The 22,945-nt window shown below is 32.9% G+C and overlaps 2 protein-coding genes, 1 non-coding gene and 1 pseudogene across 4 annotated transcripts; 1 reads left to right on the forward strand and 3 right to left on the reverse strand.

Annotated features, from left to right (window-relative positions):
* Nucleotides 1–400: 400 nt before the first annotated feature.
* LOC112714507 (protein IQ-DOMAIN 9-like) lies at nucleotides 401–2,889 on the reverse strand (annotated as a pseudogene).
* Nucleotides 2,890–3,188: 299 nt separating this feature from the next.
* On the reverse strand, nucleotides 3,189–3,262 carry TRNAI-UAU (transfer RNA isoleucine (anticodon UAU)). Its single transcript has one exon. It is a non-coding gene; the product is annotated as a tRNA-Ile (tRNA).
* A 7,064-nt stretch (nucleotides 3,263–10,326) lies between these two features.
* On the forward strand, nucleotides 10,327–13,584 carry LOC112714509 (uncharacterized). Of its 2 annotated transcripts, none has more exons than XM_025766122.3 (5): nucleotides 10,327–11,723; nucleotides 11,819–11,953; nucleotides 12,366–12,532; nucleotides 12,649–12,865; nucleotides 13,052–13,584. In XM_025766122.3, exons 1-5 carry the CDS (start codon nucleotides 11,052–11,054, stop codon nucleotides 13,217–13,219), a joined length of 1,359 nt encoding a protein of 452 aa, XP_025621907.1. In that variant the 5' UTR covers nucleotides 10,327–11,051; the 3' UTR covers nucleotides 13,220–13,584. The 2 variants fall into 2 exon arrangements, with proteins under 2 accessions (XP_025621907.1, XP_025621908.1); XM_025766123.3 differs by having other exon boundaries at nucleotides 12,649–12,841.
* A 994-nt stretch (nucleotides 13,585–14,578) lies between these two features.
* On the reverse strand, nucleotides 14,579–22,013 carry LOC112714510 (probable pre-mRNA-splicing factor ATP-dependent RNA helicase DEAH9). The gene is made up of 22 exons (XM_025766125.3): nucleotides 21,690–22,013; nucleotides 21,515–21,589; nucleotides 21,116–21,205; nucleotides 20,854–20,933; nucleotides 20,589–20,658; nucleotides 20,394–20,479; nucleotides 20,081–20,150; nucleotides 19,501–19,596; nucleotides 19,087–19,192; nucleotides 18,820–18,866; nucleotides 18,652–18,735; nucleotides 18,515–18,568; nucleotides 18,099–18,199; nucleotides 17,581–17,671; nucleotides 17,285–17,449; nucleotides 16,570–16,659; nucleotides 16,284–16,355; nucleotides 16,025–16,123; nucleotides 15,849–15,935; nucleotides 15,531–15,584; nucleotides 15,293–15,372; nucleotides 14,579–15,025 (listed from the first exon to the last, which is right to left on the reverse strand). The coding sequence occupies exons 1-22, from the start codon at nucleotides 21,942–21,944 to the stop codon at nucleotides 14,881–14,883; spliced, it is 2,097 nt and encodes a 698-aa protein (XP_025621910.1). The 5' UTR covers nucleotides 21,945–22,013; the 3' UTR covers nucleotides 14,579–14,880.
* Between the last annotated feature and the right edge of the window lie 932 nt (nucleotides 22,014–22,945).

Genomic DNA, 22,945 nt, shown 5'->3' on the forward strand with positions numbered 1-22,945 from the left:
AATGGAATAGATAGAAATAATGAAATGAAATGATAAGTTATTGTACAAATTGGTGTATTTTAATATACCAATTTAACATCCTATTTATAAGTACTGAATTTATGCATCAACATACTTATGAAGAGAAACATCCTTTTGAAAAAAAAAAATGCAATTCTTCAACGGATCACAACTATTTAATAAATCACAACCCTTCAATAAATTATAACTAATAAGTCATAACTCTATAAAAAAAAATGTAACCCTTCAATCATGACTTCTCATATATTTTGAAAATATATCTCACATGAAAGTGAAAATAGAGTAACCATGGTGATAAAGTAATAAGAGTTTAACAATGACATGTAGCATAATATAACACTGTATCACAAAAATGGAACCAACATGTAAGATAAGCACATCGGAAAATGGTAATAATAAACCAAACTAACAATGGTCCCATCTTAAAATTTTTATATTACAACAGCAGATGGGGGAATATCAGATACTGTTCCTATCTACAATCTGTCTCTTGGTTGAATATACAAGACTGAGAGAGATAAACAAAAGGAAAAGCAATCAACAAACCACACCCAAATGCTGGTCCATTAACTTATTCTCCATATTGTTCTGAATTTGTCACTTTCATATGCACAAATTGAAGCAATCCAATGAATAAATAACATAGCTTTTTTTACTTTCACTTAATGCACTTCAACAAATTGAACTCAATTTTAAACAGCTCAATTTCAATAGGCTTGATACTTAGAGCTTGCACGCTTTGCCTTAGCAACCACTAGTGAGAACTCACTGCACTTTTCTGCACCACAGTTACAGTTTTTTCTGTTGTTGGGTATGACAATCTCCTAGCTTTTGCAGACCCTTTAGCATTTGCCAAAGGAGGGGTCCCTTTTGGATTGGTGGAAGCTGGTTTTGCCAAAACAGGTGGTTTTGGTGGTGATGTCTTCTTATCCTTCTTATTCTGAGCTTTCTTTGCATCACTGGACATGGTGGCAACACGGCTTTCCCACGGCCGAGCAGCGATCCAGCGTGCCTTCCAGCTCCAACCCCAATTAGCTTTACCAAGTTCACAGCTTCCTAGCCCTTGGCTCTGACTACAGTTGGCCCTCCACTATGATTCACAAGAAATTCTTTTAACTTTCAGTCTGAACATGCAAAACTAGATAATGGGACATTTCTTAAGATCATAACATACCTGATGAGAAAAGGCATATGCCATAGCTCTTTCACGCTTAACAGCTGCTTCTTCTCTCTGATGTATCCTTCCAACAACTTCCTCCATGGTTTCAGAACCACTACACCATTCAACCTGTAATTTGATACATTAACTGAATTGATTCAAACAAGTTCATGTCTCTAGAATAGTTACTTAAAAAGAAGAAAGCAAGTCCTTAAGTTACCTCCAGATCATGCAGCTTTGCCTCAAGTTTAAGCTGATTTTCTAGTTTCTTCCGCCTGATCTGTCTTCAGTCACCATACAGATTCTTCGAGCTCTAATCTCAGTCTGTATCTTGCTCCATGAATGAAGGTAAGTTATAGCAGTATTGGCTTGCTTTTTAACCGAGTAACTTTGTGTTACAATCTGCAGTTTTGTGATCCCTTTCAAGCGGCGTAGAGCCTTTCTAGCCTGAAAAGTTTAAAAGTCAGCATTCACAACAAATAAAGAAAAAACCAGCAGATGATATTCTCAAAGCCTTACCTTATAAGCCCGGAATGCAGTCTGGATTCTTGTTGCAGCAATAGTTTCAACTGACCCAATATTTTCAGCTTTAGCACCATTTGCTAAGTCACTAGAGTCTCTTCTTGTACAATCATTTGAGTTCAGTGCACTTAATTTTGCTGAAGCTAAAGTACCCTGTCTCAAGTTGTGACCACATGTGAAGATAGAATCATACTTGTTAGAATTTTAGTATATGGAAATCAATATGCAGAAACTAATTTGGTTCTCAGTTCTCACCAAAGCATTTGAAAAGATGATAGGAATTGCACTGTACCTTTCCTTTCTTGGGTTTTCTTTCTTTTGATTTTCTTGAAATTAATGTCTTAAACCAATCGCCTGAACCCATTCTTGATGTATATGATAACTTGTCTCAGATCAACATACTCCTGGGAGTATTTTTATAAATACAAGTCATTAGCATATTCCTGTGTATTGTTTGTATTCAGGTTCAGAAAAATTTTACAGCTCTCAAGACATGGAAAAAGTATGCATAAAAACATAACAGAGGCTGAATTTTATCAGCATACTTTAAGAGATTAGAATAGCATAAATCACAGTTTCTTGTAATAAGCACAACCATTAACAACAAAACTATGAAACTAATACTTTGATCTAACAAACAACAACAAAAACATGGATCAAACAAGTCTTTGCAAAAGCGAAAACAACTAAGTACAAACATAAGCTTAATTTCCCAGGAAGTAGCAAGCTGACCAAGAATCCAAGCGAGTCAACCCAAAAAAACAAGCATGTAAAACAGCAAGAGCAGCATAAGACAGAAGAAGAAACAAAAGAAGCATATGTGGGAGATTGAGAATGACATACCAGACTAGAAGAAAGTGGAAAGTGTTGAAAGGAGGACCCTTCCTTTTTTTTCCTGAACTGGCCAAACAAGTTATGTGTGTAGCAAAATGATATGAGTTTTAGAGTAGAAGTAAGAAAGAAGAAAAGGAGAGAGAGAAGGGTCAGAAAAGAGAATAAAAGGGTTGGTGTGGAATGTGGATTGCCATGGCCCAATACCAGCTTTAGTTCCCTTGTCTCTGACGTTGAACTTGACAAAACTACAATTAAAAAAAAGAAAAAAAAAACAAACTTTTTTTCTTATGTGAAAATGTCATGAACCAAAGGAATTCAGGGAAGGAGAAGAATGAAGAATGGGTTGGATTTTTTTTATGGTGACAGCTGAACAAACAAGGATAATAAGAACATGATGCTGACGTCTTTGTCTTCCTTCCATGTTATATATACTTTGTGCTCATTTGCATCGTGCAAATATAGTATATCATTTTTATTTTTTTTATAACAATTGTATCATAACTCATGAAGTTTTTTTTTTTTTTAATGGAAATTGATTTTTACTAAACGTGCGATGAATGTTCTAATAATGCGTTATTTAATTAGACGTGAGGTACACTTTTCAATAATGTGTATCCAACCATTTTTATAAAGTAAACGAAAACTAACATAATGGTCCCGGCGAGGCTCGAACTCGCGACCTTCGGCTCATAAGACCAACGCTCTAACCAACTGAGCTACGGGACCATTTGAAATTTGATATTTAAGCTTTTTATTATTGAATGTAACAAGTAATAATAGCAAATTACTTCGCCACAATAATAGCCATAATAATAGTCGTCGGATTCTCTCATTTCAAGTATTAACTAATTTAATTTGTAGTAGTAATTTCCTATTAGCATTGATCCATTTAATTTAGATTCCCTAAAGTCACAAAACACGCATACACCAACCATGGCTATGGTTGGGGAATGGGACCATGTAACGCTAATACTAATAAGTAATGACATTATTATTGAAGTTAGGAGTTTTATTAGTTTTCTTTCTCATGTCCATGGACCAACCAATATAATCAAAACCACTACTAACTTGTTAAGAAAGCTACCTCTTACTTGTCTTCAGATCTTGATTTTTTTATTTTGATTTTGATTTATTCATTTATGTAAGTGGCTCTAGAAATTCAAATCGATGTCATTTTGACTTTTTCCTTGAGCTTTTCTTTTCGAAAAATTTATGTCTATCATATTAGTAAGAGGAAGAAGTTATCTATATCGTCTTTATGTTTGACACCTACATTGAACTTAAAATCATCATGTATGTATTCATCATAATTTAGATAAATATATTAATAAAATTTTAATTATTATCTTCTGACGGAATAATATAAGTTGGCAATTATTCTTCTAGTAAGTGCAATATACAATTATTAATACATAATTTATTGTTTACGTATATTTATGAAATATAATCTTAAGACATCAAGTCTCTCACCAATTTTATACAGTACATTAAATAAAATATTTTACTTATATAAATTATAAAACATACAATATATTTTGTCTAATTTTGGTATACGTATATTTTAATATAAATCCGGTCCTAAACCCACATTTGCGTTAAAATACAGTATTGATATGAGGTAAATCATGTAGATTTTAAGAATATTTTCCTTTAAACCTACAATATATTATGTTTTTATGGTGAGCGGCTACTCTTTGGAGCATATATATATATAAAACAGAAATGTTTTGCATCGGTTTGGTTAGTTCTAGATTATATGTTTGAAAACTTATAGAAACTTTCTTAATGCATTCAATTCAAATTTACATCCAGCAGAAGAATGCATCTCTTATGATTATGCTATTTAATCCAAGATTTGTATTAAATTAAAAGTATTACATTAAAATATCATAATCCAAAATTAATTAAGTTCTGTTATTTATGTTATTTGATAATTTATTCTCCATATCCGAATATTTAAAATAAAGTTTTTTTTTCATTACAATCTATGAAGCATGGACACTTCGCTGAATTGTCGTGTTTGTATATCACGGACACATTTCGGACACGATACTCATCGATATTCATGTTTGTTGTGTCTAACCGTATCTTAATAAAAAATAAAAAATTCTTCTCGGACATACTTGGACACACCTAATGCCATCATATGTCAGCGTGTCCAGTCTTATTCTTAACATATATTCTTAAAATAAATTTAGATATAGTATATATTATTATTTATTAAAACAAAAAATATTTTAAATACTTGATATAATTAAAATAAGACATTAAAAATAATTTAAAAAATTAATATATATTTTAATATCAATAAAATATCAAAATATCATTACGATTTATCTAAAAAATACTTTATATTTTATATGTATGCGTGTCATGTAAAATTTTTAAGTTCGTGTGTCGGCGTGTCTTGTGTCGTATTGTGTCCCGTATCCGTGTCAGTGTCCGTGCACCATAGATTGCAATAAATTCTTTTTTTTTTGGACATGGTTGCAATAAAGTTTGATAAGTCGTTTTGTTCAGACACTACACGCCCAATTTGTCGCACAGTAGTTGGGCCATGGTGCTGCCCGTTGGGCCTGGTCATTGGGCTACGAAAGTTCAAGCCCAAGCCAAGTGAGCCACAACCTGGTAACTAAATTTTTTATTATTTTTTAAAATAATGGAACTCCGATTCACGACGGATTAATCCTTGGCCTGTTGGGTTGGGAGATACTGTGGACAACCAAAATTTTTTTTTATTATTTTTATTATTTTTTTAAAAGTGAATTATTGGTGATGATGGTGGTAATTACTAATTAGGAAGGAATGAATATGATCATTGAGAATTGAGAAGGGCTTAAAGCTTGGATGAGTATGGCTTAGAGGATATAGTAAGGCACTAAATAAAGTATTGACTATATTCTTATATGCCTAGGCAACCTAGCTTTGTTATTTTCTTCTATCTCTCTGCACTTTTGGGATGTATTTTTATTTGAATGTTGCTTATTTTGTTTTATGGTTTGTGTTGCATAGGGATGTCTATACCAAAAGTTTCCCTTATTTGTAAACGATATGTTATTTTGTTTATTCTGAGGATGAATGTAAAATGTAAGTTGACCGATTAGTAATTGTTGTATCTTTTTTAGGGAATATTTGAATTACAATTTTCAGATCAATTTTGTCATTATCAAAATTTTTGTTTTGCAATTATGAGTTTAATTTTGATGCGTTTACACTGTATTTTACACAGTCGTGTAATTACAACCGTTCTTTTAAATAACCATTCGCACGGTTAAGATAAAAAGTAGTTATTTTTAGGGTTAACTACGATTTTAGTCCTTAAGGTATAGGCTGAATTTTTTTTATCTCCAACCTTTTTTTGAATACAAAATTGTCCCTAAGGTTCAATTTGGTTTTAAAATCGTCCTTACCTTAGGGACTAAAATCGTACGGAGGTGACAGCGAAAGCGGAAACAGAGGTGTATTGTGGATAACTTCTTCTTCTTTCCTTCTCCCTTCTTCTTCTTTCCTTCTTCCTTCGCAGGAGAAGAAACACTTTCTTTTTCTTATTTTTTTATATTTTATAATTTTTTTGTTATGGGTAATTTGATCCAAATGTTTAATATTTAAGTAAAAAAAACGATTTTTTATGTAAAAAAAGGTTAGGGACGAAAAAAATTTTCGAGGATCAAAATCGTACTTAACCCTTATTTTTACTAATATAACTGTTCATACCCTGGCCCAATAATAAAGGCCCAGGTACAAACGAAAGACCTAGTCCAAAGGATTGAGCCTTGCTGAGCACCGACCTTCGTACTGAGAAGTCGGTCTTGACTACGATTCGCTCCAAAGAAGTCGGGACGGAGAATAGTTGGCAGATCAACATCAATCCAAATGAGTAACTGCCCCTAAAATCTCTCTAACCACTTCCAGGAGCCATATCTTAACCTCCTTAAGATAAAGGGACGGTTATCACCCTAAAAGGGTGGCACTACTTCAGCGGTGGTTATTGGCTCACCACTATAAATACACTGACACTCTTCAGGTATCTCTAAACCCAATACATTCTAGACCTGCTCACACCCTTGCTAACTTAGGCATCGGAGTGTCTTTGCAGGTACCACCCCCCATTCACTCACGAACACAAGTCGGAAGGAGGCTCCAGCGCACAAACCTGCTCTGAGGCTACAATCCGCTGACGATCGGGCCGGCTAATACAGTCCAGTCCATTAATCTCCGGTTACCCATCGTAACAATAACGTTATGTGATTAGATTAGGAATGGCAACAGGGCGGGTAGGGACGGATTTTTGCTCTACCCGATCCAGCTCCGCTTTACAATAACTCGCATAGAACCCGCTCCGCTTCTACCTGCGAGTAGTAAAAAGTTGATCCCTAACCCACCCGCCCTACCCACCCCTATATATAATTATTAAAATTTAATAAATAAAATTAAATTTCAAAATTTATATAACCATCATCACATATATAACAAAAATGAAAGTAAAATTTTAAATATGATATGATATTATTAATTATTTTACATATGTTACACATTATATATTAAAATTATATATATATCAGGGCGGATAGGAGCGGGTATTATCTAAACCCAGTCCTAGCCTGCCCCACCAAGAACCCACCCCGCTAAAAACCCGTCTTGTGTACCCGTCTCGAGCGGATAGAGGCGGAGTAGGTATCTGCGGATTTGGATGGTATTGTCATTCTTACATTTTTTTTATCGAAAATAAGGAGACTCAAACTCGCAACCTCTTAAGCGAATATAGAGAGACTATACCATTTGAACTATAATTCATTGACTTGCCATCCTTAGATTAGATGCACGTGTAAAATAATTTTATATTAATAGTGTATCAAAATTAAATTCTTGCAATATTACATATAGTTAGCCGTCAATATTAAGGAAGGAAATATTAGCATCCAATTCCTTCTCAACATATATCATAAAAATGAATTTTGATAATAAATTGGCTTATATTTATAGAATTAGTGTGATTATATTCCATATTCCGTTACTTAAAAAAGAAAACTTTAGAATAGTTCCATCATCAATGCTTTATCTTCTTCACATGTAGATAGATATATGTTTCTATGAAACTTAATTAAGAAGCTTGTTAAAGAGGGGTAATACATAAATTTGATCCTAAAAGATTTTAATAAATTGTCAAAATTCCTCATTATTAACCATAGATTTGCGAAGATTTTAAACATAAATTTCTTAGTTGCTTCTGATTAATTTTTTGCTGACAATACGATTTTTTTTAACCATAGATTTGCTGAAGGTTTTCTTCAAAATGACATTAAAATATGATTAATAATTTTCATCACTTACAAGGTATGAAACTATAAATTTATGATAAGGATATAATTGTTTTTATTGCATTCCAAATTGGTGTGGAACGAAAGTATCAAAATCATTTCCTGCCAAAGCCTGTCAAAGTATTTATTACTAAACAAATCCTTTACTAATATCTCAATTGGAAAAACTAGTTTCATTTCAGTTTAGAAACCTCAAATTATTTGGCAATTGTTACAGATACGTAATCTTCTTACTTTTAATTTCTTGAATCATTTATATATATTCTTCGGTACTAAATTATCATTAAGTCTAAAGAAAATAATCACAATAAATGGTTGAATCTTTGGCATATATATTCTCATTAATTTCAGTTTATTACAATGCTTTCCCCCTCATTTCATATTCTCAACTGATCCCTTCAACATGTCATTACTAATTAAGTAATTATACATATTTAAGCAGAAGATAAAAGTGAAAAAAGTTTATATCTCATGGAAGCCATTGGTCAATTTGGTCATTCATATTTTTTAGGTTTAATTACTTTGTTGGTTTTTATAGTTTTGCGAAATTTTCAATTAGGTCCTATACTTTTAGTCTTTTTAATTGGATTCTTACACTAATTTTTTTTAATTAGGTTCCTACACTTTTTTTTATTTTATTTAGGTTCCTATACCGATTCTTTTTTTTTTTGGTCCTTATAAAATTAAGCCAATTATTATTAAAAAAGACTTAATTGAAAAAAAAAATTCATATAGGGACTCAATTAAAAAAAAAATATAAAGACCTAAAATTAAAATTTTCACAAAATTATAAGAACCAACAGAATAATTAAACTTACCATTTATTTAGACTGCATAAGTTATATTAGGCCACCACTTTTTCATAGAGTATTTCATATAAAACAAATTTGACCCATAATTGGAGTTGGTCCTGCATGGAGGTAGATCAATGAAAAAACGAATTAATAAAAAAGAAAAAAAAAACTAAAAAAGGTTATTATGATGATAGAGGGAGATGATCTTCATAATGAGTAAAGATTACATTGGCATGACCCATGTGGGTGTATTATTGCATTGCCAAAAATTTCTAAACGTACATGTATACATGGTTCTTGTAATGTATTTTTAGAAAGATTTACTTTTGAAAGAGGAAAAACATTATTAAGGTCAAATTCATTCTGACAAATCTTTCATTTCTTAACACATTAAAGAAGGTTTGGTGGCATAGATTGGTTGCTTTTGTGGTTGATACATCCATAATAGCTATTAAGAATATGCAAAAGTTTAAAACTGCCAGGTTGGACATTCAACATGTTTCCTATTGAAGTTTACTTCCAAAATCGTAGGTAGTACTTATAGGTTTTTTTTTGGATGCATTTAACTGAGGGGAAACAAAACAATTATATATGGATTAATGGTTAAATTAGTCCTTAACAAGATAACTTATTCTTCAAATTCAATCTTAAAAGATTTTTTCAATTAAATTTATCTTTTAAATATTATAAATTAATTACGTTTGTCATTTTATCATTTCATTAACAGTTTTTATCAATAATTAATGACGTGGAAGGTTAATTAATAGCATACATAATATCTAATATATTTAATTAAACGTTGATCAAATATATTTATGAAAATCTATTAATTTAATTTTTTGGTTGTGTTGAAAATTGAAATTGTAATTTATATAATTAAAAAATTAATTAAATTGATAAAAAATTTAAAAAAGAAAAAGAACATGTACATATAATACATGGCAAATGTCTTCACCAATAGGTTGATAAATTGTCAGTTATAATTTTCCTAAAAGCATATCATAGAAGAAAAATTGGAGTGTGATTTTCTTGGTGCCCAAACAGATTTCAAACTTGGTGATATTATACCTCTTTTTTATTTTTTCTTTTTTTTTAATAAATGATGAGATATCAAATTCGGCAACTCTTGGTTTTTTTATAGCAAAAATAATATTTACACACCAAAATTAAATACATGTGTATTTTATATTTTAATATATATTTTACTTGATAGATAATTTTAGTGTACATCTAATATAATTGTTATTATAATTATTAGTATCCAACTTACAAATTTGTTGGGTCACGTTTTTTTTTTTCATTATTTAGCATTTAGTGAAACAAAAATACTATTTATACATTAAAATTAGTCACTAAAATTAAATATTATATATTTGCGTATAAATATATGTATAGTTTAACACAATTTTAATATCTATTTTATATTTTAATGTATATTCTATTCTGATAGTTAATTTTAAAATATATTATACACGTAATATATTTGTCAGTGAAATTAAGGAGAGGAGTTAATTTTGCACAAGAGAATAAAACATATATTTATTAAAAGACACTAAACATAGGAATAAGAGCAAATAACTCAACTAATTATCTTTATAGATACAAACCTACCTTGATGTTATGTTGAAAATAAAAATGAATCTGTAATTGCACGGATCTGCATGCAATAGGTGGATTATGAATAAGAGTAATTAAGTTGGAGGGTTAAAAAGGGAAGTGATGAATATTATCACACGCGTCTAAGTAAGAAAAAGCAGTGTTAAATGTGTCACCATGATCAGTGCAGAAAGAAGAGAGAACACAAGTGAGGGTGAGTTGATGAGTGAATAGTGATGAGAAAAACATGGGCGAGAAAAACTCATAGAAAGAAAGATTCTGATGGAAATGCTTGGTTGGATTTCAGTGCCTTTTGCAAACTCCATGTTTTTCTTGGTCTGAGAAAATCCCGGGAACTCCCCTTTTACTTTGCAATTTAATTTAGATATCACGACACACAAGATTTTCCTAAGCAATAATAATCTATTATTATAATTATAATTAATAATTAATAATTAATTCATTGATTATTGATTATAATAATAAAAATATAATACTATAAGTTATATAGTAGAAGTAGCCGCACTCACTCTCCTCCTCTATGTTCTTCTTCTTAAGAGAGATTTTGTTTCCTTATATCACGCTATTTGTTTTTGAATGAATATTTTTTGTTACTCCTTTTAGATTATATTTTGTGATCCTTCAAATGGGGGCATTTTGGATCATGTCTGAATCATCTTCCTCTCTCTCATTTCATTGATTATTTAATCCCCATTGGATTCTCAATGATCTTCATCTCACATCTATATTGTATGGCACCAATCAAACCTTAGGAGAAGCATCATCATTGTCATTACAAGAACAAACATGAACATGAACATGTGCAGCAACACAGGTAACACTGGTTGTGGTTGTGGAAGCAGTGGTGCTGCTAGCATGTGGAGTTCCGGTGTGAAGAAGCCGCAGAATAAGCGTCCAAGGATTCCAAAGAGAGGCCCTGGTGTTGCTGAGCTTGAGAAGATTCTCAGAGAACAAGAGAATATAGACACCATTTCAGATCATCATCATAGGGGAAACAATAACAACAATGGTGAATGTGCTTTTTCATTTCAATCAAATCATCATTCAAATCCTTTTCATCATAATTCTTCACCTTTGAAACCACATCATTTTCATCATCTTCAGCCACCACCACCCTCCTCCTCGCCACCTCGGCTGCCACATGTTCCTCCATCGGCAACAAAATCTGATCATTTAGTCCCAACTACTCCACCACCATCCATTATGACATCTCCTTCTGTCTATGCTCACTTTGGTAGAAATGGTGGAGGATCAAGTTTGCTTAGGCCTGAACAGGAACTGTTTCCAATGAATCTAAGTTCATGTATGTCCAAGTCCAACATCAATGATGTCATAGATGTAAGCCAATCTGATTCTGGAAATTCCTCATCTAGGAATTTGTCTTCTGAATCTAATCAAATTTGGCCTCAACCTCCCACAATTCAAAAGAGAACTAATTCATTTCCATCTCCTCCCATGGTAAGGTTTATGAAATTATAATAATGTTTAACTTTGATTATCTAGTCTGTGTCTATGATATCAGTATCATGTGAAATTTAAACCTATGCTTGCAGATGAATCAGTTTCTTGGAAGTGGTATCCCTGCCTCTTCAGGATCATTGCCACTTGGACTGCACAATCATATAGAGCCCCCTTCAAACCAAAGTTCTTATTACAAACACACATCTAATGTCCCAGAGGAACATAAGGTATAAACTGTTCTATGTTCTTATAGTACATTTGGAACTGTTTTCTGTACTTTTTCTTCTAGTTGAGTAGGTTTTGTGAGGCATGTTTTACTTTAATTTCATATAGGCATTTGATTTCTTATAGTTGATGCCTTGATGCTATTAAGAACAGTGATTGATTCAGTTCTTAGCTATTGATTTTTCAAAAAGAATTTGCCAAATTCTCGACATATTTACCTTAATCTGTTTAGCTTAATAATTAAAAAGTTAATCAGATCTAGAAATCTCAATCCTTCTTGAGATTAAGTTTATTTGGGTCTGTGGGATATGAGAAGATTATAGAACAATGATGTAAAGAGCAAAATTTTTGGATTTAGCACCAATCTGAAATTTGCAGTTCTATCTTGACAACAAAGCTATATGTGTAATTTAGGTATCTGGCATGAAGAGATCTCACCCTTCATCCTTGGAAAACTCTCTGATTCCTCCACCTAACTTCCAAGTTTCTTCAATCTTTTCTCACCTTAGTAGACCTCATCAATCATCCATTACTGATACTCAAGGTGCAAATGGTTTCACCTCAGCCAATAATTGTTACAGGTAACTCCTTTGTTTACCATTATAGGCCTTATTGGTTTTTGTTTTCATTTTCAGTATCTTTTATTTTCAAGATAATGTTTTCATTTTTGTCTCTGCTTGTCTTTTTTTCTTCTCAGGGATGCCAAACGGGGTAGTAGCAGTAGTTTGGATCTCAACAACAAAAGGTTCAATTCTGACATTGGTGTGCATGGCCAAGCAAATTTCCCATCATTTGCAACTCATCATGATGTTCATCCACCACCACCACCTATGCATTTGTTTCAAGGTGTTCTTTCCAAAGGCACTATGCTTCCTTACCAAGTCACTGAAGTAAGTTGCAAGAAATTTCAGAAGGTCAATATTCTTAGCTCTTTGGTTATGTTTAGAACAATCACCTTTCTTAATGTTCCTCTCTAAAGAAAAAAAAAGTTAAATTTTCTATCTATCCAAATGTTTAGAACAATGAAGGACAATTTTTCTTGATTATAGTTTGCATATCTAACTATACATTTCCATTTTCCTGTTTTTGAAACATTATAGGATAGAACTGAGGACTCAAACCATCGTTCAGGATCAAATGCATCAGACAATAAGCCTTTTTATAATTTCTTAGGAGTTAAGGATCCAGAGTGGGGGAATGCACCTGGATCACATCACGGACGATGCGAAGCAGGACGCTGTGGCATTGATCTTAGCTTGAAGCTTTGATTCTAGCAGGAAACCGTGAGCGTGAAGCAGTAACAATGGCTATGATGAGTATGCATTTACAATGGTTTTGTGCTTGAAATCCAACAATGTTAACAAGCAAAGAAAGAGTGAATAGTTTCCTAGTCTTGGTTGAGGCTAAGGTAACTCGGAGTTATAGATAAAAGGGACTTGTTACATTGGAGACCATGCTCTTGGATTCAAGGAAACTGGAAATCAAAGATAAGAAGAAACCTTGCATGGGGATTTCATTTGACTTATGTTAGTTTCGATAGTTATAGTTTTATTTTATTTGAGATTTTTAATTTGGTTACATTACATGTAATTCTATAGTTGCTCTATAGTCTTAAGAGTAATGAAATTTTAAATTCGATGACACTCCAAGTTTTGGTTCCTACAAGGGTTTGTTAGCATGAAAATGCATGAGTTTTCTTTAAGAATTAAGAGGAACGTTATTTGAAAAATTTTGTTTACCCTTCAAAATGTTCGCTAAATTTATTATTTTCTCAAAATAGGGGGGGGGGGGGGGGGAGGGTTTAAGTACTCCTTTATCATTTTCTTTCTTTTTCCCTTCAAACATTTCACATAGAATAATTAAACTTACTTAAAATGAAATTAAATATGCCTCGTCTTTGTTTCCTTACCCCTAATGTAAAAGTGTAAATCAAATTTGAATAAATTAAATAAAAATCAAATATTATAGTTTTAATTTAGATGTTTTCTTTATGTATATGAATTAAATGTAATATTATCCTTCTTCCTTCTTGCTTCTTTTTATTCTTCAGTTAGTTCTACTTTCTGCGTTTTTTTCTAATATAGAAATTCTATGTTTCAATAAAAAAAAATTGTCATTTTCCAATATATCTACATTTTTTTTTCAAAAAATTTATATTTAGTTTCATAAAATTTGTATGTATGTATTATTCTAAATAAACAAATTTTGAAAACTTAATATAAATCACAAATATTTCTGCGTTATCCTCATTCCTCGTGTTAGTCTCTATTTTAACTTTTTTAAGTGTATATAAATAGATATAGATTTTGGTATAATGTTCTCAAAATATATAATTTCAATATGAAATGAAACTAAACGTATTCCAATTTAGTTTCCCTTTTCGTAATATAAAATAAATTTAATAATTATCTGTAAACAGATTTGAATAATTTAAATATCTTTAAAATGAAATTGAATAAACGTTATTTATGAAGTTCTTCTGTTCTTATGCTATTTATAAAATTTGATTTGACAGTTTTTTATTTTCCGGATATACATGTAATATATATGTGTGCAAAATGATCGAAATACTCTCAGACTGTAATGTTGAAAAAATATAAAATCATGTATGCTGAGAAGAGTAAAACTTTATCTAATTATCTCTATATAAGTATATATCACTTCAAATGGCACTTTCTCAAAAATGAGCAGAAACCAATCTTCTCTTTTGTTATTCTTGAATACAATTTACAAAATCTATAGAGCGTTAATGGTTGAAACCGTAACCTGGCTATTAGGACTGAGGAGCTTGAAGGATTAACAATAAACCTTAAATGACATCCAAAGGGGTTTCTACCTTTAACCTGTCCTACTTGAACCAGAGACATGATATCTTAGCAAAACATTTCCCTTTTGTCTCAGATTCTTCCAATAATTAAGGCCAAGGCAATTAGTGAAGAGGATTAGATTGTTGTAGCTGGTAGAAGTGTGGAGCAGCCTCCAAGAGCCATGAAGGATCTATGGATATGACGTTACGCATGTACTGTCTATCAGTTGATACAAGAGAATTGTAAATAATCCACTTCGGATTTACTCTGCAAAAGAACATACAAAATGCTAATCAATTAGTTACCTCACATGAAAACTAAGACTCGAATGAGCTTCGATTAATGGAGTGAACTCAATAAACTAGAAGCAAACTCCTGATCTCACTGTTTTAGTTGGATTTTGTTCTCGCAAGCATCAAAACACTTTCATAAGTAACATTCCAAATTGTAAATGATCTTGATGTCTTGATTCATGTTATTTTGATAAATCTTCAAAGAAATTTCTCAACTTAGTTCAGATTCGCATAACATTACCTAAATAGCACTGATGAAGGGTGAATATAAACTTCTTGCGATCCTCTTATCGTCTTGTACATCCCATTATGGCTGTATTCCTTTTGCAACAAGGTACAGAAACAACAAAGATAGGAATCAAGTCAAAAAATATACAGAAGTTGCTCAACAATGTACATCCGATTTGGAAAATATACAGATAAAAAAATAAAAAATAAAATCAGAAGATCTGCCATTTTAGTTTCAAGAAGCCGCTCACCTCTAAACGGCATGTATTAGTGAAGAATCCTGCAGTAACTGCCTTCCGAACCACCTATAATGACATAATTTAAATTTATAAATATAATTGTACCCAGTAAGACTAACAACCAATGAACTGAAAGTTAAAAAGATATGGTAGGGTAAAAAGCCAAATAAAGGAAGAGGATCAATAAGATAAAAAATACATTAGGGGAAACCCGGAGAGCTTATCTAACTCAAATATTCATGCAAAAAATAATAAACCACGAGAAGATTGTATCCTTTTCTATAATATGTTTTCCAAAAAAGTAAAAATATCAGAGAGCTGAGAAACAACCTGCATATCACTCTCGCAAGACTTCAAGACTATGCCAATCCTCTGTGCAATTCGTTTGAGTTGTTCTCTAACTTCAAGAACCTTTCTCTGTTCAATTTAAGTAGGCTATCAACATGTATAAATGGAAAGGAAAATGGAAAAGCTTACAATGTCAAAGTTGCAAAACACAAACACACCATTGCATGGTAGTTCACGTAGTTCTTGTGACACCACTGGGAAGATTTACCAGACTGAAGAAACCCCTTGTATACATTAAGGAACGTCACATGGTCACCCTGTAGAAGATGAAATTAATTCACCAACCAATCAACCGACCCCATAAAACAATCATTAAATGATGAATCATGGGAAGTTTAATACAAAACTTAAGTATGAACAGAGAGAATGAGAAAAAGTGTGTGTGTGTGTGTGTGAGAGAGAGAGAGAGAGAGGTACCTCTGCTGCAGCAAATCTCAATTTTGCTTCATCTGATTCCTTTTGTATCCCTCGTCCCGAGATCCAGATGGACTGCACATACAGATACTTTGAAACTGAATTGAACTGTCACTATGTAAATATTTTAACTACATTTCTGTGCTGTGATCCAGATAAATTTCATTTAACATGTACCAAAATAGTAACAAAACGTATATACTGTTTACCAATCCTGATTTTAACATGCATAGAAAATATAAAATTTTCCCTGAAACAACTAATTATGAACCAGAGCAAAAAGCTTTACTTGGATGGAAAGAACAGCAGCAACCGTGATTATTTCCTCTGAACATCCAAATTGGTTGGAAGCTATTATCATTTTTGAGATCATTGGGTCCTGGAAAAAAATTGCATGTCATCAACAAGTGTCGGCAAAAAAGTGTAAGAAATGCATGTAGATTGTGATAAGAAAATGAATAAATGGAAAACCACACAAAAACTCTTTTAACAGCTGAACATTGACCACAAATGTAATTAGTGCTAAAGAATATGATAAGAAAGAATACTAGAAATTTAAATGAGCTTTAAAGTGTTGATTATTTCATGAATCCACACTGGTCATCTATGTTAACCAAGAAACGCAAGCAAAACCATACTAGAACCACATTACCACATGCACTGAAAGCAAAGCTAAGTAACAGGTGTAAAAAATGATCCAAACTCCAAGGATAGCATATGTTTCCTCTATGGCTGCAAAGGATTAAGGTCGTTATGGAAGAAGGAAATAGACTTTCATTAACATTTTATAAGAGAGTGCAGGTTTCAGATGAATTCCTATAATAGGATACCACATTTATCCTTTACAGGTAGAATTTATAAATAAAGTCATTGATGCTTCCAATTTTCAATATTTCAGTTCTTTGCTATTCCTTTGTGGGTGCACTTCGAATTAAACCTGTCCCCATGGTGGTGAAATTTTAACAAATGGATGAAATATGATTTTAGATAAATCCCAAACGTACAAGTGGAATCTCTGCAACTTGAAATCCAGTAGGTGAAGTAAGCTTCGCATCATCGTCCAAGACCCCAAGTGAGTAGAGAACTTCTAGTGCCCGGATCATTGCTTCAGGAGATGGAGATGCAGGCCAATCAAAGCCTAAGATATTATCAATCCCCAAGGCCTTCAACTGGAAATCATCATAAAAGGTATTAAACACTTTACTCAAGATAAACATACATAAACTGCACTGTGAAAAAAAATGTTACTTTGAAATTGTTTCTTTTTTTTTTTTAAAAAATAAAAAATAAAATGACTAACATGGATTATACAGGAGACAAGATTTGATCTCTGTATCTCTGGAATTGCCTCATTAGACATGTGATTAAGAAAATATTCTTCTGCATATAACCTGGTTGCAGCCATACGCATAATGAATGGTAAGAAAGGGGATGCCAACATTACCATCACAAATCATAATAGTTATGGTTACAAGGTAACAGGAAGAGAAAGCAGACATATGAATCATAAAATGCATTTAAAAAAATAGCGAAATAAGACACAACGAAATTCAATGAAGAAAGATAACTAGTTGAACAAAATGCTTAAGATGATATTAAAATGTATCTGAGGAAGTGAACCACCTAAAGAGTTTGCAGTTATGCCACAGCCTCTATTAAGAAAGGAAAAACAGCAGCAAGAAACACAGAAGCAACTTTTAGTCAACTTGTTATGGATTTCATATCTCTTAGCAACAAAGGATTAGACAAAACATTATATTTGAAAATAGAAATACCTTGAACCTATCTGAAAAATACTAACTAGTTTCAGTCACAAACCTGTAACATTTTCCTGGTCGAACTCGTCCAGCCCTACCAGCTCTCTGTTTAGCAGAAGCCTTAGATATTGGTGCCACAACCAGATTTTCAACATCAGTAATCTGTGACAGAGGAGAGCAGAAAGTTAAACTTGCAGATGAAAAGACATCCAAGAAAAGAAGAGAAGGGTGGAGAAGGTAGGACTTATGAACATAAAATTATTAGCAAGTCAACTAGAAACGATAGATGCAGAATACAAAGCAATAAACTTGAATGGAAACCAGAATTGAAGGGCATCAATCTAAAAGGCATGTACTTTTATCCTGTATTAAATCTGGAAAAAAGATTTAATTTTATAATAGTATGAACATATAATTTCCAGCTCATTAAAATATATCTTTAATAGAAATATACTTAAAGAAACAAAATGGAAATACCGGATTGTAGAACTTTTGTTTTGAAAATCCGCTGTCAACAACATAGACAATACCCTGCACAATATAAAACATTGAGCATGGATAAGGAGAATCCTGTAGCCTCTGGCGATAGTTAATACTTTGCAGAAAAGGGTTACCTCCAATGTAAGGGATGTTTCTGCTATATTGGTAGAAATTATTACTTTCCTCTTTCCTCTAGGAGTTGGAGAAAACACTAACTCCTAAAAAAGTGAAACATATATGACATTCAAATATTTTTATACAAACACATGTTGCAGCAACTAAATGCACTGATGTATAGTAACCTGTTCAGCTCGTGGAAGTCCAGAATAAAGAGGCAAAACAACCAATCCTGAAACAAAAGAAAACACCATGCGTTACTGGTATTCAATAGACAGGTATAATTATGTGCAAAAGATGACATTCTATTCCCATTGTGTTCATTTTGGAGAAATGAAAATACAGTTCAACACTGCTTAATATTTTCTAAATAAAGTAAAAAGAATTTGTACATGATATAAACAGCTGTAAGAATCTAACTAAATCACAATCTAATGTTTCATAAGGTGTACCTGGAGAATGTTTCTTGCTGGTTTGAACTTCATCAGCAATCAACTGAACAGCAGCATCAATATCATCTTGACCAGTAAGGAAAACTAGAATATCTCCCGGAGGCTCCTAACAAGGGATGGTATAGACCAATTACCATTTTTAATCCATTTTGCTTTTGTTTTAAATACCAAAATACATATGACTTTCTACTTATGTCAAAAGTCAAAACGTTAAATGTGTTTCACTATGTGGTGGAGAGTCCCAGAATTACTGGTTCTCCTTGAAATGAACACTAATACTTGGGTTCTATAACTTGAAGCTTAGTGCATACTCGGATGCACCATGCAACTGCATATATATTTACATTAAATAAAATGCATAAAAAATAGAATAAATTCCTTGATGTGATCATGTTTCAATATAAGACAAAATACCCTCTCATGAATCAACAGTACTGTTGAAACGGCAGCCTGAACATAGTCTTGGACAGGTTCCTCAACATAATTAATTTGTACATTGAAGCCTCTACCCTGAAAAACAAAAAATATAATTCATTTTATATATTAAAACTCTACCATGGAAATCACAAAGGCCTAGTGACTATGAACATCAGATCTTCAAATTAAAATGCAGTCCAAACTTTGAAAAGTATGTATTCTTCTGCTAATAAAATATCTCATTATTAGCTGCTAACATTAAATAGAATGAAGAACATTGAGGACCAGGGTGAGGATGTGGTAGTGGGGTAAAATAAGGAAACAATGAAGCTTGGAATACAGTAGGATAGAAGAATCCTTTGCAAATTGAATATGGCAACACCCTTGAAATAAATGTGGACCAAGCACCTGAGGGAAACTAACAACCGAAAAATATAATCTTATCCCAAAAAGAAATCCAGCCAATGATATTCTAGTCACATCAAGAAGCATGTGTATTCCTGCCTAGAAAAGTAAATAGTATAGAGTTCGATAACCAAAAACATGCAGGCATCAATACTATCTCGGAAAATAGTACCTCAACTGATAAGATTGCAGGTTCCAATTGTATTCCATTCTCCTCATTTTCAAGTTCCCGGCGCTTTTTCCTGTTTACCATGCACAAATGACTGAGCGAGTGAGTGGGTTTTCGAGGAAAAAAATAAGCGTGTCCTTCTTCAGGATAGGGAAGCAGCACCAAGAATTTCTAATTGATACAACATACTAAAATGGACAAATAATGGGTATAGTCAATTGGATGAATTCTTATTATATCTACGTACAATGTTTACCGTCTGTAAGGTTAAAAGTAAAGGAATAACAATTAGAACATCGAAAGATAAGAACAAAACCTCTTCCGGAAGAAGTCAGACATCGCCTTTGCTTCAATTGTAGCAGATGAAATAATCAATCGCAACTCCGGTCGACGTTTTTGAACCTATACAAATATGAAGCAGAAAATATACAAAATAAAGACCCTGAAAACCGGAATAAAAAAGTTGAATTTGATACTTCAATAATGTATGGCTAGCCTATAAATTTGATACCTTTTTCAACAGTCCAAGTAAAATATCAGTTGAGATGGACCTTTCATGAGCTTCATCTACCATTATAACACTGCAAAAGTTACGTTCAGGGTCAGATCACTACAGGACATAGAAATGGAAAAAGATCTCTTTCATTCTAAAGCACAGAACAAATACAGGGTCCTTGCTACTTGGCACTTGGCACAAACTATAAAATGCCATGGAAGGACAACTACTTTACATTAAGGTTTACAATTAGGCTTTGTGGACAAATTTTGACGAGTACCTATATTTGGTCAAAAGAGGATCATCCATCATCTCCCTCAAGAGGACACCATCCGTCAAAAATTTGAGTACTGTTACATCCTGTGCTGCCGAGGAAATGAAAACTATTGTAAGCATTCGCATTATATGATCACAAATTGCAAGTACAAGAAAGATCATTCAAATGACCACATGATTATTAGTGTTTAATGGGTAGATATTCATCAGCACTAAGTCAGATTTAGAGATTTCCTAATCTGAAAGAAATAAACAGAGATGCTTACTGGCTTTGTAACATCTTCAAACCTAATGGTGTAACCAACTTCCTCACCAAGTTTAACTCCCATTTCTTCGGCAACCCTGGAAGCAACCGCCTGCAAAAACGTTGGTGTGAGAATATTATCAATAAGGTGAGCCATAAATGAGAATAATGACATTATAAGATGAGAATTTAATTAAACTGTGAGTGAAGTTAAAAGAACCCAGCTAAATAGCACAGTGACAGTGTTACATCAGCTCATTTAGCCACATCACAAACGAATGAATTCACTGTTTACCATTCAGCAAGTACTGCTTCAGCATGGTCTGAGGCTAACCAACATGGCCAACTAACTTGAGTAACAGAATAACTAACTTCTAATCTTATATTGAATAGAATATATCAGTGAAAGATATGGTGGAACCTGAACAGCTAGTCGCCTCGGCTGGGTGCAAGCAATGAGTCGGCCACCGGAAGCCCAGCCAGCCTCCTTGAGGAACTGCAAGTTCCAGTTAGATACAAATGAATTTCAAATTTCAATTTCAGTTTAAAATGGTCGAATCCAATTTGCACAAGACAAGGGTTCTTGTGTGTGTTACCTGAGGGATTTGCGTGGTTTTGCCACTGCCGGTCTCGCCGACAATGATGGTGGTGGCGTGAGTCTCGACAAGGTAGAGAATCGCAGTGCGGTACTTGTAAACAGGTAAACGCTGCCTCTGCTTCTCGATGCTCGCGTATCCATAACCAGAAGAAGAAGAAGAGGACGAGAAGCCACCAGAGAAGAAGAGAACGCCACCTTCTTCATCGTCCACAAGGCGAGGCTTCTCCGTCCCCGGTTTCCAGAACTGCGCCATTCCTTCTCCTTCTCCACTCCACCGCACTCGAGTTTCCAGCTTGAGCTGAGCTTCAACTTCTGGGCTCGCGGTTCACTTAATCGGAGCCCCGATCCGATTACTTTATGGACCGGACGTAATAGCCCATTGATCCAATGCTTCTTCCCCTAGGCCCGTAACACCGGCCCAATCTGGTTTTTTGAATTTATGAGTTGACCCAAAACCCGTGATCCATCTCTCTTGTGCTCCCCTAAACAAGTGATTTTACTTTCTAACCCTTGCAACCTTCGTCCAATAAAAAAAAACCACCCCAGCAATTTAGCAAATTATGATAACTTTACTTCGGAAATAATATTAGCTTATTTCCTTTCTTATTAGAATGTTAAGCATATGTATTGGCATGAAAAAATCATTATTCAAATTTAAAGTTAAACACCAAAATAGTTTCTGAAATTCACAAAATACAACGATTTAATTCTTGATTTTTTAATTATACTATTTAGGTCCTCAACTTTAAAAAAATTGCACTTAGTTAGTTCCTTCTCTCTTTTGTGCCGGGAAGGAGTTTCACGGAAAAAAGAAAAGGGACTAACTAGATGTATTTTTTTTTTCAAAATCGAGGACCTAAATAGTACAATTAGAAAGTCAGGAACCAAATCAATACATTTTGTGAATTTCAGGGACTACTTTAGTGTTTAACTCCTCAAATTTACCTAAGAACATTTCCAAAATACATTATTTATCTAACCTAAGCCAAAAATATGAGTTGAAACTCATTTTGGCTCCTGAAATTTTTTAGTGATCTCAATTTCAACCCTTAAATTTATGAAATTGAGTTCATTCAACTTTTGTCACATCATTCACTCATCACATATTTATTCTGGCAAGTTGGGTGCCACGTGAATACCACTCTGCCAATTTAGTATGCCACATTAGATCTCCGTTAACATAGATAGCTATAGGAGCAAACGTGGGATACAATTTAATATTTGGAGGATATTAATTGAGTAACTATAAATTTA

This window comes from Arachis hypogaea, chromosome 10 (genome assembly GCF_003086295.3).
Source record: "Arachis hypogaea cultivar Tifrunner chromosome 10, arahy.Tifrunner.gnm2.J5K5, whole genome shotgun sequence".
Taxonomy (NCBI): Eukaryota; Viridiplantae; Streptophyta; class Magnoliopsida; order Fabales; family Fabaceae; genus Arachis; species Arachis hypogaea.

Excerpts from the sequence above, each read along its gene's own strand:
- LOC112714509 (XM_025766122.3), top strand. The coding sequence starts at position 11,052 with ATGAACATGAACATGTGCAGCAACACAGGTAACACTGGTTGTGGTTGT. Across the intron at positions 12,533-12,648 it reads TCAGCCAATAATTGTTACAG|GGATGCCAAACGGGGTAGTA; the intron begins GTAACTCCTTTG and ends TTTTCTTCTCAG. Across the intron at positions 12,866-13,051 it reads GTTGCAAGAAATTTCAGAAG|GATAGAACTGAGGACTCAAA; the intron begins GTCAATATTCTT and ends GAAACATTATAG.
- LOC112714510 (XM_025766125.3), bottom strand. The coding sequence starts at position 21,944 with ATGGCGCAGTTCTGGAAACCGGGGACGGAGAAGCCTCGCCTTGTGGAC. Across the intron at positions 20,659-20,853 it reads CCTCTTTTGACCAAATATAG|TGTTATAATGGTAGATGAAG; the intron begins GTACTCGTCAAA and ends TAACTTTTGCAG. Across the intron at positions 20,151-20,393 it reads TCTGACTTCTTCCGGAAGAG|GAAAAAGCGCCGGGAACTTG; the intron begins GTTTTGTTCTTA and ends CATGGTAAACAG.